Here is a 15,528-nt window from a genome sequence, read left to right on the forward strand (position 1 = left end):
AAGCTCTGCAAAATCTGATGTAGCAATGGAGAACATAGCCAGACTGTGTTACAGCAGCTTTAGTACTTTGCTTCCTTTCAAAAATACAGGTTAGGGGAAATTTGGTTTGGTTTGAGCTTACAGAATTCATCTGCAGTATCGGTGCTGTGCCACAGCAGTGGGCTGAGAGTGTGCTGATGGAGGAAACACAGCTGCCCCTGACTGGAAGAAAGGACTAACAGGGTTCAAGTACAGACTGTGTTATTGGGAAGCAGCAGAGGATAAAGTATGGCTGATTGCTTTTCAAGTGTTTTTCCTGCCATGTTTTTTCAGGAATTGCCTTACTTCTGCCTGCCAGTGGTACTACAGAGGTAAGCTGTGTAAGCTGGGCCGTGACTTACATAACACTGCCACTGAAGATACATGGGAACCTAAAAATAAAGCTGCTCCTCAGGGTGTTTTTGCTCTTTTTTTATTTTGTGAGAACTGTGTTTTCTTGAGGCCAGTGCTGCTATAACCAGCAAAAAAATGAGCAGACTGGAACCAAAGCAATAACAGCAAGCTAGCTGTGGTGTAATACCATTTTGTGTGGAAATGGCACAGCAGCACACGTACAGAACAGCTTTTGTAAATCATACAGGGGAAGGAGCGTACAGGATACGGGTCTGCAGAGGCAGTCTGAATGCAGAAGCCTTACAGGCAGCTTTTGTACACACGGCCCCTGTGTTTTCATAAGGGTTGTTACGATGTCTTCAGCAGCACTGTGTGGTGGTTGTGATAGTCAGGGTGTGTGGGAGGAATGAGGGTGTGAGCAGTGGGCTGGGAGCTGTGCAGAGCATCCAGAGCAGCCTGAGGCCTTTCCTCAGGGCTGGGGTCTGTCTCAGGCCCCTGGGGGCACCTGCAGTGTTTGTGGCAAAGCTGTTGTGTGGTCTGTCCCAAAGCATGAGGAGATTGAGGCTGCTTTAAGAATTCTGTGAGAAGTTTGTGTGCTTAATATAATAAGGAGCACACCTTTTTAGGGCATAGATGTCTATTAAATCATAGACTCCCCAGGGTTGGAAAAGGCCCCCAAGGTTACCCAGCCCAACCTACCACCAGTATTTCCCACTGAACCACATCCCTCAGTGCCACATCCACACCTTCCTTCCACACTTCCAGGGTTGGTGACTCCCTGGTCAGCCCGTTCCAGTGCCTGACCACTCTTTCAGAGAAGGCTGACATCCAACCTGCCCCTCCCCTGGCACAATGTGAGGCCATCACCACTCGTCCTGTCATCAGTTACATGGGAGCCGAGGGTGACCCCCACCTCACCACAGCCTCCCCTGAGGAGTTATGGAGCAATGAGGTCTCCCCTGAGCCTCCTCTGCTCCAGACTGAGCAGTCCCAGCTCCCTCAGCCACGTAAGGCTTGTGCTCCACACCCCACATCAGCTTCATTGCCTTTCTAATATGTATGGTGTTAATTATGCCTCACTTGTCTGTCAGAGCCAAATGAGAACTCTGAGGTCTGAAGGAAGTTATCTCTGACAGAATTGGCTGCTATTGGAGTCTTGCCTTTTAAAGATTATTATTTATTATTATTTATTATTATTTTAATTAACCAATTAACTGTAATGCTTTGTGTGTTTGTGAGCTTGTGTTACTGTTAGTCATTCCCCAGTGGCCAATTCTAGGGCTCGGTTTCTTCTGAAGTGGTTTTAATGATGGAGGAAATGATCAAAATCTAGAAGGAAATTGGATTGGGTGCCTGCAGTACTCGAGCTTCTTCTCCAGGTGGTGACAGTGTGCAGTAGATGTGATGCAAAGTTAAATGCAGAACAACAAAACTCAGTGGGATTTTGGGCAAATTGAGTCCAAGACTGCATGCTCAGCAGAGATGCTGAATTCAGCTGGGTTTGGCCACTGTGAAGTTGTTGTGCTGGTGGTAACTGGCCAAGGGGTGGGTATGGGAAGGTGGGATGGGGAAATTGCTTACCCTGTGCAATAGGTTGAAGTCTCATTTCTTACATTATTTCAAGTACAACGAGAATAAGAACTGAAGAAATATGCTGCAACTGAAAAATAGAAGAAAAAAGAGATGAGCTGCCTTTCCATATGATGTGAAAAATATAAGCTAGAGGGGAAAAGAAGCACCTTATAAGCACATTTCTGATTTTTTGTCTATCTTTAAAACTATTTAAATCGCAGAATGGTTGAGGTTGGAAGGGACCTCTGAATGTCACCTGCTCCAAAAAGTAAATTACTTGTGTAAATCACATCCTGTTCTCTTGTGCTAAACCAGGACCAGTCGCTCCCATTGAGCATGCTTCCTGCATCTCAAAAGCCTCTGCTGCATTTCCATAGAGCATGCATGCATCTGGAAAAGGAGGTCAGCTCTGCTCCTCACAGCATTCTATGTATTCTGTGGGATACACAATTTTGAATTACATTGTGCTGTTTCTGGACAATGCATATGGTAGTGTAGTTTCATAAAACAGAATTAGTGTGATTGACCTGAGTTTCTTCACACTGAGAAAGATATGAGTGTTAACTGGGAACAATCTTAAAGGATTTCAACTGTTGAGTGATTTTGTTTGCTTGCTCTTCAATGAGCTTCCTTTGAAATCTTATCTGCTGCATTTAAGCACTGCTCAGTCCTGGTGTTAAGCTCTGGGTTTCATGGCCTGGAGAGCCAGGAGCCCCTTCAGACAGGATGTGAAAAAGCTGCAATGTTCTGTTGTGATGTACTTCTTACAGTGTCTGCTGTACTTCACAGATATCTCCTGAAAACGTTCGCTGTGGTTTCCATCTGCTTGGGTTTGGCAAGGTGGTGGGCAGGGGATGTGTGCCTCGTGTGGGAAGGTGAAAAGTCTTTGGTTCTGCAGTCCTTGGTGCTCCCTGCCCTGCTCTGACCCAGTCCAGCAGTAGGTCAGTGTGACTGCACGCCTCGTGCTGCACGGGTCATTTGTCACCTGGTTATCACTGAGTTGTTTTCTCAGCTAAATGCATACAGGCATCTCAGCTGCCTGTATTTAGATGTTGCCTGGTGCTGTTAGATAAGTTTTTGTATTTTGATGTTTCCCAGAAATCCTGAATGCAACAAATACAATTTATGTTTCAGATAGTTGGTATAGAGGAATTTTAAACAGAAACGTAACTTTGGGTTAATCTTCAGTTGAGAAATTTAAAAAACTTATGTTTTCATGTTGTTAATTTCATACAGCGTTTCTTTTTGTGCACAATTTATGTTTTTGCAATACTACATTTTCCTCAGTTTGCATTTATTAGATTTGTTGGCTCTTCCTCTGCTTATAGCATCCCCTTTTAGTTTGACTTGCACATGGAGCCCGCTGGTTCTTTGCAGCTGATGCTGAAGGCTGCGCTGCAGGCTTTGCCTGGAGGAACTCACTCGCAGCAGAGGTAGCTGGAGGCACACAGAAAAGGCCCTTAATGATTCAGTTATAATTATACACCTCTATCCAGAATAAAGTAAGACAGCATGAAATGTATCTAGAATGGAAAGAAATGAGTCACCATTAATTAGCAAAAGACAATGAGGCTTCTGAAATATTATGTTCAAACTTCGTCCTCCCAAGAATGTAAAATAAATGGAGATTATGGAAATACAGCTGATAGAAAAGCTGAATCAGACCAGAATTTGACACAACTTTCTTTTATCTTTAAACTTCTGACTAACGATGACTTCATCTGAAAGGAAAGATCAAAACCTGCTTGCTTTGTTCCCTGGAGAATCACCCTGCTGTGTGCAGCGGATCGCTGGCTCTCAGCAGAGCCGTGCTGGCACAGCACATCATCCCTCGGGTGGTGGGCTGCCCTGTGCTGCCCTGACAGCAACACGGCTGTTTGAAGCATCGATGTGAAGGTGTGTAGAATAAAGCAGAGCTCTGCCCTGCAGCGTGGGACCTGCGCTGGCTGTAGCACCTGCCCGTGTGCTGCTTCAGTGCTGCCTGAGCTCTGGAGCACGGTGTGACAGAACGTGTGCATCCCGCTGCCAGCATCCAGGCCTGCCAGTGCCACCGTGCCCTCCTTGATGCACATCAAGAGGCAGAGGACTAAGTTGTGAGCTCCTTTCAGTAGAAGGAATCCAGTGTTGCATTGGATGAGAGACTAAGGAATGGTAAGAATGAGATTATTTGGGTGGTGCTGGGCTGCACGTAGGAATGTACTTCCCCGTGTCATGCTGTGCCTGTTTAGCAGCCCGGCTGCTCTTGCAGCTCTGCTCCTGCATGCTGCATGGCTGGGAGAGTAGGATTCCACGCACTGTGCATTGTTCCCAGCCAAATTCAACAAAGTCCACTTGGAAATCACATTTCTAAATACTTGTAACCAAGCTACGAGATCAGCTCTTTAGCAACACTCTATTATCTCTGGTCTGTTATGAATGGTTCTTCTGATTGGTGAGACTCCCTTGAGATACAACTGCTTCTGTTGTCAAGACATAAGAAACCTGTTTGTTCTGTTGGTGCTAGTCCTTCAGCATTGGATTTGCTTGTCTTCACTGGCTGTGCTTGATGCCAGGTGGTGATGCGAGCTGAGCCATGCAGCCAGCCCTTGGGGACTCATGTCACCTGCCTGCCTCTGCTGGAGGCTGTTGTACAATCATAGCACCATGGAATCCTTTGAGTTGGAAGAGACCCTCAAAGGCCATCTGGTCCCACCCCCTGCAATGAGCAGGGACACCCACAGCTCCACCAGGTGCTCAGTGCTCCATCCCTGACCTTGGGTGTCTGCAGGGATGGGGCACCACTGCCTCTCTGGGAGCTCTGTGCCACTGCCTCACCACCACTAGCGTAAAGAACTTCTTCCTTATAACCAATATATATCTCCCCTCTTTTAGTTTGAAAACATTTCCTCTTGTCCTATGGCAGTAGACCCTGCTAGAGTCTGTCCACTTCTTTCTTTCAGCCCCCGGTCTGTAGGTTTGGGGCTGTGACTTTGTTCCTCTAATTGATCTGTAGTGCATAAAGCAGTATGTGAGTCCTGACTGGTGCACAGTGCATTTTGTTCAGTATCCAGGCACCAAAATTGAAGCCTCTTGGCCGAGCTGGAGCTTACAGCCTTGCAGTTGAACAGTAAATGTGGTGAGCTTTACCTCTCTGCATTTTCTTAGGGGAACAGCAGTTAAAAACAGATGTGTGCTGTAAATCTTAATGTTGTTTGAGAGACGATAAGCTGTACACAGACTGAAACTCAATATAGTAACTCCAAATCACTTGGGTGCAAGCTGGGACGCTGTTTTCTCAGTCAACTACAGCAGACTGAAGAACCTGAAAGGGTTAAGAGTAAAGTACCAGAATAGAGCAGTTTCAGATTAACAGTCCTGTTTTTGGGTCCTGTTCAGCTGTTGCAGGTGAGGTTGTAATGGAGAATTGTTTGCTCATGGGTATGACTTAAATCCTTTATCTGAAAAGAGGAGGGGGTTTGTCCAGGGCTAAGCGTGCAGCGTTGGCCCATTCCCATTGCCTGAATCAGAGCAGAAAACTGAACTGTAACTTTTCTTTGCCCTGCCTTCTTTTGCTCTACAGTCACTACAGAGGTTTCTGCCTTTGAAGAATAAGCTTATGTGCTCAATTCACTTGTGAAGCATTAATCTATAGCTCTGAAATCAGAAAATAATCTCAAGTAATGCAGATTGTTCTGACATATGTGATTACTCACTCGGGATAATATAGAAGGCAGTTAAAAGTTCTCTGAGATATATTCTAAATCAAGCGCAAAGTTGCTAAGGAAGTTACTGTTATGAATGCCACATCTTACATCATTCCCCAGGGGTTTATAATTCGTAAATCTGTCTCCTCATATGTAGCTCCTGGGAGGTAACAACACAAAGACTTATAAGGGAAAATAGCATCGTAGTGCCATAAGAAGCTGTATTTTCTGTTTAATTATGGAAAAGTTCGAGGAACTCGGATCCACATTGTCTCAGTCTTCCCATTGCATGGCTTCCTGTGGCCAAAAATGTGCCCAGTGCGGTATGGACTGAATGGCAGAGTGCAAGGCGTGGGGCTGGCTGCTCTGCTGATGTGTCCATCCACCTTCTGAATGCCCCAAGTGCTGCTGCTCAGGTGATGCAGGGGCTGCTTGATCTAGAGGAGCAGTCCTTAGAGGTAGAGCTGGTTTATCTGTGACCCACCTGAAACGGATCCTGGACCTTCCTCATCTTGCTAGAGGTACGAGGTGTTGTAAAGACTTCAAAACTCACAAAATCGTATACCAAAACTGCAGTACTTGGGTGCTAAAGCAAAAACCAACACACGAGCTGCCCGCTAAATGAGGACTGATCTGCTCTAATGCAACTGGATGCTAATTAATGGGGAAGAGCTCAGGAGGCCTTCAGGGTAGAGCGGGTCCTGCTCAGCCCTTGGGAAGCGCCTAGACGTGCGTAATTTCTTTGTGCTGCTGTCCAGACTCTCTAAAATAAGGACAGGCTTTTCTAGTTGCTTCTTTCTTTTGCAGTTGGCTCGGCTCTTGCTCTGCAAACGTAAGTGTTGCTAGGTGCTGTGGTTCTGTCTTCTGTGGCCATTTATAGCGCTCCAAAACGTCACTTCCAAGGTCTGTGCAAGAATTACTGGTGTCAGCCCCTCAGAAGAATTCAGAGGCCCCTAAATCTGTGGGAATGAAGGTAGAGAGTGTATGATTTTAAACTATTGAATATAGCAAAAAACTGATCTTCCAAAGGTAATATGAATTGCAGTGAATTGTAATTATTATTTTTGCCCCTTCAACGTGGGGAACTTGTCTTGGAAACCAGTAATTAGTGATGTATTTCTGCCTCTCGTTCAGCATTTCAATTTTGGAAACATTCAGGAAAATACAAGAAAAATCCTCAAACATGTCATTTAAAGTTTTCTGTCACAGAGCTATTGAGAGACCATCTTTCAGAAGCTGAGCTTGTGAGCCAGCAGACGTTGCAACTGAGCGAAGGCAAGGAGTGAGTATGAGCTTTGTACTTAAAAAGATGAAAAGAAAACAAAACCCAAACCATAAAACCTCCCATTTGTGGGCCCAAAAGACAGGTTCCTGTGCTGGGCTTCTATTAAGGACGTTATTAAGGGAGGGCTGGAGCAGTTTATTGCATGCAGCTTCCAGATGATGTTTTTGTTGTGACATTTATACTGTTATTAAGGACTGGGTTTGCTCTACTTCCTTTGGAAGCGTGGTTGCTGTGCTGTGTTGGGGCTCTCCTCTTCCTTGTTGTAGGAAGTTGTGGCTGATGGAGCGCATCTCAAATTAGGATGGTGAATTCTTCTTATTCAGGCTAAATGACTATTTTAAAGCATCAGATTTTGGTGCGCCGGTTTAAAAATGTCAATCATAGGTATATGTTTAAGTAGAGCACGTCGTCAGCTCTGCTGCTTCTTTGAATGGAGCTAACAGCAAAATATGGATTAGGAGAGGTAGAATGAACTAGCATGGGTTAGGATGGGTAGAATTAAGCAATGTAACATCTGCCCCTAATGCAGGCAGTACTGGAATAGACACAGCATGCATCTTGGTTGTGGTGGAAGGGAGGTACGGAAGGCACACTTTATCACCTCCCCTCGTGTTGGTCTCATCCTCTTTCTTCTTGCTGAGCCTCTGGAGCTCTTCTTAAACACTGCACCTCCAGCCCATCCCTGCCCTGCGCTTTGGGCAGAAATCCTAGAACTCTGATATGGGTGAGAGGCTGGGGGCCGTGCTGTCACCCTGCCGTCACCCTGCTTTCAGAGTCTCTTGAAATAACTTGTCTAATTTATATTTTTAGAATGGCTTTATTGGCAATAACGTTAGCATTATCCTTTTGGGATGCTTTGGTGATGTGTAGGGATGCAACAATGACCTGGGTAAGAGAGGAGCTTCCTAACTGCTGGTATCTAAATGTGATGTCACAGAGTGTGCCTTATGGGAGAAGTATCCCATTGGTGCTGACTGCAAATGCTGTGAAAAGTCCCCTAACCAAAAGTCAGCTCTTCCCTTCCCCCTGAAGCATGCAGGACATCTCACAATCACTTCTTCCCTGGTGTTTTATTTTATCTTGGCAACTCTGACATAGAAACAGGTAAAGAAGAGTGCTAGCATAAAGAAAATGTATGTTTTCTTGTTGCTTAGCAATTGTGCGTGCTCTCAGCAGGGCGAAGACCAGCCCGTGATGAGGACTTGTGTGCTTGACAATATTGTTTTCCACCTATATCAGTTATTCTATTAAAAGCTATTAAACTCTTCTGCCCTTCTGGGAAGGTTGTATGGAAAAAGCACCCAAACAAACTTTGGAAAATACCTTCATTTCCCCTGCTCTTCCAAACTCTTTCTTTTTCCTTTCACCACTGCTGGGCCCTTCTTTAATCATCTTTTCTGCCTCCATCACTCTTCCTTTGTATGACCAGTCGCTTTTCCGATCAGAAATTCCTTGCTGCTCACAGACTACTTATCTCAGCACATGTGTTGGTCTCTAAGGGCAGGCAGATCTTTGTGTTATGTCCTCCTGTGTCACAGTGCATGATTTCAGGCAACAGCAAGATGTCTGTTGGCCATTTTTACTTGTATAGGGGGGACCTGCAGGAGGCTGAGCCTTGTACCTGGCTGTTCTGTCTGCCCTCGTTCCCTGTTGCTGACTGTAACCATTTTTCAGAACTGCTGCCAACTTTATTCTTATATGTGCCAGTTACTTCAGGTCTCTTGAGATGTTCTCACCTCTTCTTGGCTTTCCTGAAGGCAAGCAGCCTGTCTCGATGGGATTCCCGTACTGATGTTGGCAGTGACAGCACAGACACTGGCTGTGTGCAGTGTGTGCCAGTGTGAAGGATGGCAGCCCCCACAGTGAGCTCAGCTAACCAGCAGGTCCCAGCGCTGCTGAGCCCTGTGAGATCCCCAGCAGAAGGCACGTGCTGTGCTCGTGGTGAGCTTTCAGAACACTCTTGGTGATGTGTCCTAGACCTCAGCATGGCCAAGCCCCTGTGTTGTGGCTGGCCAAAGCAGTGAGTGGCACATGGCTTTTTCATCCTTTATGAGTGTATAAGGGGTTACCTCTGCTCGTGCTCTCCTTTTCCCACCTTGCTAGCTTAGTCTTTCTTGTTTCCCTTCACTCCATCAGCAGCCTTGGCACACTGTACTGCAATGTTCTCTGTAGAGTTGGTACCTCATTACTAATTGATGGTGTCCAGATGATGAGAAGCACTTCCTAAATGGACACTGCTCGTGGAAGAGCTCTGGGTTCAGGTAGGGAAGTACAAACACGCTCCTCATACCGAGCTTTGGTGCAGCATGCTTTATTGCAGAGTGCTTCTAAAGGATGGGTTCCCTTTTTTTCTCCTTGCTATTTCAGCAGCTTAATGAAAAGGCATAGAAATACTGTCTCTCTAATAGAGGATATATTCTCATTTCAGAATATCTCATTTTGGTTCCCAGTGAGTTAGAAGATTCTTTTTTTTCTTGTCTGGAATTCCAGATTCTAAGCATTTGCATGGCTTTTATTTCTCATCCAGATTGCTTTCAGGCTTCCTTTTGTCTTTCCCTGGCTGTCAGTACTGTGGAGATGAAGCACAACATATCACAGTCTAACACGTCATAGCTCCTGAAGCATTAGATGTTCCTGTTCAGCTATTGTGTAAACCTCTAAGCATCAGATAACGCTGCAATTTGCGGTGTCCTTAGGTTATGCTCAGGGGGATTTTTCTTCTTCTTTTTTCTAGTGACTGTGAATGGTGAGTAGCTTAGTGGGCACGGTGTCTGGTACCTGGTCTCTCTTATAGGGAAGCCCTGTGGAGAGCCTTTTGCTTGATGCTGTGGAAGGCATGCAGATGTTTTTGCAGAGTGTTTTGGGATATGACTGAAGAGAGCCTTGGAGCAGCAGGTGATCAGCTGTGTGACTGATGGCAGCCTGTGCACTCAGCCTCTGCCACACATCAGAGGGCTGCCATCCCCTTCTGCCTGGGGTTCTCTTTCCTTTCTCCTCCTCCTTTACAAAGAATCACTGTATTTACATTTAAGGCTCTCCTGGTTCTGACCAGTCGAAAAGATGCTCTGCCACTCTCTCTCTGTCAGCATCTCATCTTTAACTTCCTTGCACCTTGTGCATGTGGTTTTCTTTTTTTTTTTTTTGCCTTACAAGTACGAAAGTTGGTTTTGTGGTGTTTATATCCAGAATGGATTTTGTTGTTGTTTCTAAATCCCCACATGGCTTAAATTTTTTGGGATGAACGTGCTCTGCCCAGGCAGCCCCTGCTCACCGCACACTGCAGGCTGGGGGGCTGCTGGTGCTGAGCTGCCCCTCGGCCGTATGCGGGATGCCAGCGCACAGCGCCGCTCTCAGCTACATCTGTGCAGCTACATCTGTGCTGCGTGCGTTCTCATGGCCTTTGTTCTTGCAGAATGTTATTTGTTCCTTCTCCTTCTTCCCCCCCCCCCCCGCCTTCGCCCTGCTTTAATCCTTTTCTTGCTGTGTGCATGTCTCAGTGTCAGCGCTGGAGCCGCAGCTCTGGGTCCCTCTGGCTGTGCCCGACAGCAGTGGCACAGCCCCCAGCTTAGGCTTTAGCGTTGCATGGGAATCTGACCGGCTCATAGTGCAGGATGGAGCTGAGCAGAAGCCACTTGTCAAAATAATATCGAGCCAATAACACGCCATGGGTGGAGCTACTGCAGTAATGGCTAAAACTCAATCTGAATGGAGACCTTTTTGTTCAGCATCCTGGGTCTGAATGAATGGCGTTACCTGGCTCACGACAGACGTGGGAACCCCTTGATTTGCTCAGCGCCCGCCCCAAGATGCAGCACTGTTCAGTTGTGCAGGTGTGCGGAGCCGAGGCGTTCTGTGGAAGGGGTTGATCAGCAGAGGGTCCTGATGAATTTTTCATGAGCGGGCGCGCGGCTGAATGAATGCAGCGAGTGTCGGCGTGCAGCTCGCGGCCGGCCCCGTCTGCAAGGAGGCTGCTGACACACAAACACGCTGGCGCATTTTCAGAGGGAGCGCCGGGCTGATAAAGGCTTTTCTGACAGCGCTGGCTTGCTGTCCTCCCCTTTCTGCTGCTGTTGCTCCGGGCAGCCTTCACGTTTGGAAGGCAGCCTGGTGAATGAGCGGGATAAGCTCTGCCGATTTATCAACGTTTTTAATCTGCGGCGATGCCCGCGTGATGCGTTTTTGTTCTGCTTGCTGAATGGTGAGAGCTCGCATAACGTCTGAACTATGACGGCAAAAGATTCTTCCAGGGAACTTGCTACTCCAGAGTCGGAGATTTACATCAGGACTTTCAAAGAACAGATGCATTTAGAACTCGAGCTTCCCAAGCTGCCTGGGAACAGACCTACGTCTCCAAAGATCTCTCCCCGCAGCTCTCCGAGGAACTCTCCGTGCTTTTTCAGAAAGTTGCTCGTGAACAAAAGCATCCGCCAGCGCCGGCGCTTCACGGTGGCACATACGTGGTAAGCTCTGCTCCGCGCCGGGGGGGTGACAGAGCCACAAAGGTAGCTGTGTTTTGGGCTGAAAAATGCATTGGGATTCATTCACAGCAAGAGTTGGATGAATAGAGCAGAAGGCAGCCCAAATGTGTATAAGGCAGTGCCTCTGCGATTGGCATTCAGCTGCTGCTCCCCAGCATGCATCCAGCCCATTATTCCCCTGCGAGGCAGCTGATCACCAAACAAAGAGGCAGCCAGGAACTTTCCCCGGCGTTGCTGCTGCCGCTGGGGATGGATTTTGGATCCCCCAAGACATGCTCTGCCTTTGCACCCATAGGTGACAGCACAACACAGAGCAGGCTGGGAAGGGTCCTCCTGGGGCTAAATCCTGAAAAGGGCTTTAACTTGATGCCGAGTGCCTTCTGGCCATTGTTACCAGCTTCAGATATCCCTTCTTTCAGCCATTTTTCACAGAAATTCTGGCTAAGAGCTGTCTTTTCCTTCCAGTTGCTAACCCCCAGCAGTCCATTCATGCCACTGCAATTCATGGTGAGCTGCATCTGGCTGTCAGTTCTGCAGGCTGAACCACGCTGTAAACAGAGATCCAAAGCACAGCTCTGGGAAACCAGTGACAATCACGTTGGTTTGTTTCTGGATGGTGGACCTTGGATAGCCCACCTTTTTAATTCCCCCACCTGTCTGTAAATATGCACTGGGTAGCTGTGGGACTTGCACCAAAAACTTTCATTAACACAGGCGTTTTCAAAGTGTGCCCATACAACCATGTTAATGGCCTTCCTGTTCTGCAGGGAGAAGCAGTGGAGGGAGGGCTGGGCTGTCCCCTGAGATCCACGTAGGTTGGGTGCTCAGCAAACCTGAAACAGCCCGATACCATTCCTGTATCTGCTGCTTTTGGAAACAGGATGTTTCCAACTGGGACCACTCTGCAACGCTCTGCATGTTCCTCAGCTTCCTGCAGCCTTTTAATTGGATATAGGCAGCAGGGTTTAGGTTTGTACGTGTGGGTTCCTCCAGCAGCTGTCATCTCTCACTGCAGGGTACTGGGGGGTGCTGCCCATCCTGCCCTGCTGGCTTGGCCTGAGAAACCGGGCTGCTGGGAGTTGGTGGGGCACCCAGTGGGGTGTCTGTTGTCTGGGCAGGGCAGTGAATCTGCGTACACACACGCACTTGGGGGTGTAGCTGATAATCTCCTGGATCAGTGGAGGTGGGATTATTCTGAGTTTGTTGTTTAACAGAAGGGTGGAAGGGTCTCGTGCTCTTTCTGTCGGAGTTTTTAGGATCAGGTTCTGAGTTGCACATACAGCTTTTAATGTTATAGAAGGAAACTGCTGTAGAAATGATGAAAGTTGCCTTGGCAGGGAAAGGTTTCCAACATGTTTGGGTTCGTATGCGGGCTGAACGCAGTTGGGGCACAGCAACCTCGTGCGTACTGTCAGCTTGCTTTAGCATCTTATGAAACAGGAGGGAATTGACTCTGTAAGTGTGACGCAATGTTTGTTAGGTTGTCTGGAGAGCTGTGCTGCACGTGTGCTGTGAGTGGGGCACTTCCAGCAGGGTGGCTGCATCTGCTCATTAGCTGCAGATCTGTTGTGCGGTGCAGAGCATCCATCACCTGTGCTGCGCAGGAAGGCCATTTATGTAAGGTCCCTTTGTGCAGTGAGGACATGTGGCTGGATAGGAAGGGCCTCAGAAGTAATGCAAACCATGCAGTGATTAAAAGGGAATTAATCCATCCTTCTGCAAATCACATAATCTTTAACTTTCATAGTGTGGTGAACTTCTTCTGTATGGGGATTAGTGGCATGGTAAATGATGATGTTTCACCACCTTTATCCGCACTGCTAATCTCATTACTTGATGAATCTCCTGTTCACTCTTCTATGCTCTTTATTTTCAGTTTTCTGTCTTAATTGCTCTGTTCCTTTGCTTTTTAATCCATCGTCCTTTCTAGGCGTTCTCCGCCTTTTCTAACTAAATGCATTTCAACTTTTTTCTCCTGGTTACACTGATGAAATCTGTCATCACCATTCCTCTCCTGTATCCAATCACTTTTCAGCAGCAAACAAAAAACAAGGCCATTATTCAAACACTTCTGTTCTCGGAATGTTCCCCTCAGGACTCAGTTGTCACGACAGTACATGACCAACATGTCAGCTCAGTGCCCTTCACCATCTGCCACCGATCCCTGCCTGCCTGCAATCCTCCCATCACGTGCCGTGGCTGCCGCTGCTGTGCCCGGTCTTTGAATACCTCCTCCATAGAACCCAGCAGTGCAGAAAGTGTTAAGCCTGCACTCTTTTTCCTCTGCCAGAATCCACAGGTCTCGTTCTTCCATCCGGCATTTTTGTCCTGAAGATGTTGAAACCCCCATCCCATTTCTTCCTTTCTGCAGCCAGCCCTGGTACCGGTTGCGTTTGTTGGCTTTTGGGGGAAGAAGAGCAGGCAGCAGCAGAGGTGAGTTGCTACGTGGCAGCAGCCCTCTGAATGCGGAACATGCAGGGCAGCCCACTTGGAGTGCTTCCTGTAGAGAGGGGAAAGCATCTCCGTGAGACAGGGGGATGTGCTCTGTGCTCAGCATGCCCTGTCTCACAGCATCCTGCCCCGAGCCCTGCTTTCTTCTCATCTGCCATCTTACTTCCATCACCGTGGTGCCACCCAAAGCAAGGCTCTTTGCAGCAGTGCCCTGCAAGATCCAAAGTGTCTTCTAAAAGGCAGAAGCTCTTTTCCAGTGTTCTTTGCTGCTTTTAATTGAGTTTTCTTTAAATATTTATCTTCAATTTTATACTGTTTATACAATTTAGGTCACTTAGTTGAATAACGTACAGTCATCAGCTATGTTCTGATGAGAAATAATGTTTTAATGAAGTGTTTTCTTAGGGTATAATGTTTATTATCAAATTAATTTCTGTCTCCCATTCAGTGGTGTGTGGTGAGTTTAGGTGAGTTCTTTGTTGGTAGCAGTTAGTTACTCTATGGAGTAAAGAATGCACAGGGTAGGATGGAGCTGGCACAATAGGAAGTCTTGCTTTGTTTTTTTTCTTTTGCTTATCCTTCAGTGCAATTGAAATACCAACACATTTGCTTTCTGAGGTATACTGCAACATGTGAATCATATGCTAGCCTTATTTTTTTTTTGAAAACATGATCTGTTTTCATTGCAAAATAATCTTCTGCGGTGGAATTTATTAAGTTAAATAGTATGGCACAATCCAGTCAGAGGGGTAGCATTTGAGCTCGTTCCAAGCCTGGTGAATAACAACTGATCTGTTTAATTACTCGGAGCTGCACAACGTACTGTAGGCACATCGCAGCTATCAGGAGACGGAGCGCTTTGTTTTGCTTTCTGAGCACCGAGCTTCTGGAACCAACTCATAAAGCCTGAACTAGTGGCAACCAACGCTGCAACAGCAGTGCAGAAAATTCCCATTTTGGAGACGGTCTGTACACTTGAAATTGCTGAGGATAACAAGCGTTTATGAGACTCGTTAATCTCCTCAGTCATTTCTTCACAGAATCCCAGGCTGGTTTGGGTTGGAAGGGAGCTTAAAGCACCCCCTGTCCCACCTCCTGCCATGGGCAAGGCCAGCTCCTGTAGCCCAGGTGCCCAGAGCCCCATCCACAGCCTTGGGCATCTCCAGAGGTGGGAGGCCCACAGCTCTCTGTGCAGCAGGGCTGGGGTCTCGCTGCCCCCATGGTGAAGTATTTCCTCCTAGTGTCCTCAGGACCCTCGCAGAGCTGCTTTTGGGGAGAATAAAAGGGGCCTCAGCACGAGTCCTGTTCTAGGCTGAATTAGGAACTGTCTTTTGTTTTGGAGGCAAAGGTGGTCGGTCTCACCATAGCCTGTTTCCGTGTGAAAGCAGCATATGATACGATTCTGAATGTATTTCAGCTTTGCTGTATACGTAGCAGGATGCATTTCCCTAGTTCCGGAGATGAATAGCATGATTGTCTTTACTTCATGAACAGATCTGGTTTTGTTTTTCACTGGCTATTGATACAGCTTCAAGCCTCTGTTCATTTGAAGAAATAGGCAGAGGAATAGGCAGATTATTCTCTTGCTCACTGGTACTGGACACATGAAGTTGCTCTGTTATCTGTTGAAGTCTGAGGAAGAAGAAACTTGGAGGGAAAAAGATGGGGAAGGACAGGAGGTTCTCTT

At 47.0% G+C, this 15,528-nt stretch overlaps 1 protein-coding gene across 2 annotated transcripts in view; it reads left to right on the plus strand.

The window, feature by feature from the left end:
- Window positions 1-15,528, plus strand: part of PDE4B (phosphodiesterase 4B) — a 148,405-nt gene that overhangs the window by 28,378 nt on the left and 104,499 nt on the right. Inside the window, exon 1 of one of the 2 annotated variants that reach the window (XM_090146825.1) lies at window positions 10,451-11,372. The exons of the other annotated variant lie outside the window; for it this stretch is intronic. Within the exon in view, the coding sequence (XP_090002951.1) occupies window positions 11,137-11,372 (236 nt within the window). The 5' untranslated portion in view covers window positions 10,451-11,136. Of the gene's footprint in view, window positions 1-10,450; window positions 11,373-15,528 lie in introns of those variants that run through there. 2 annotated transcript variants of the gene reach the window in all.

The sequence above is a fragment of the Phasianus colchicus genome, chromosome 9 (genome assembly GCF_987193195.1).
Source record: "Phasianus colchicus chromosome 9, bPhaCol1.hap1.1, whole genome shotgun sequence".
In the NCBI taxonomy this organism is placed as follows: domain Eukaryota; kingdom Metazoa; phylum Chordata; class Aves; order Galliformes; family Phasianidae; genus Phasianus; species Phasianus colchicus.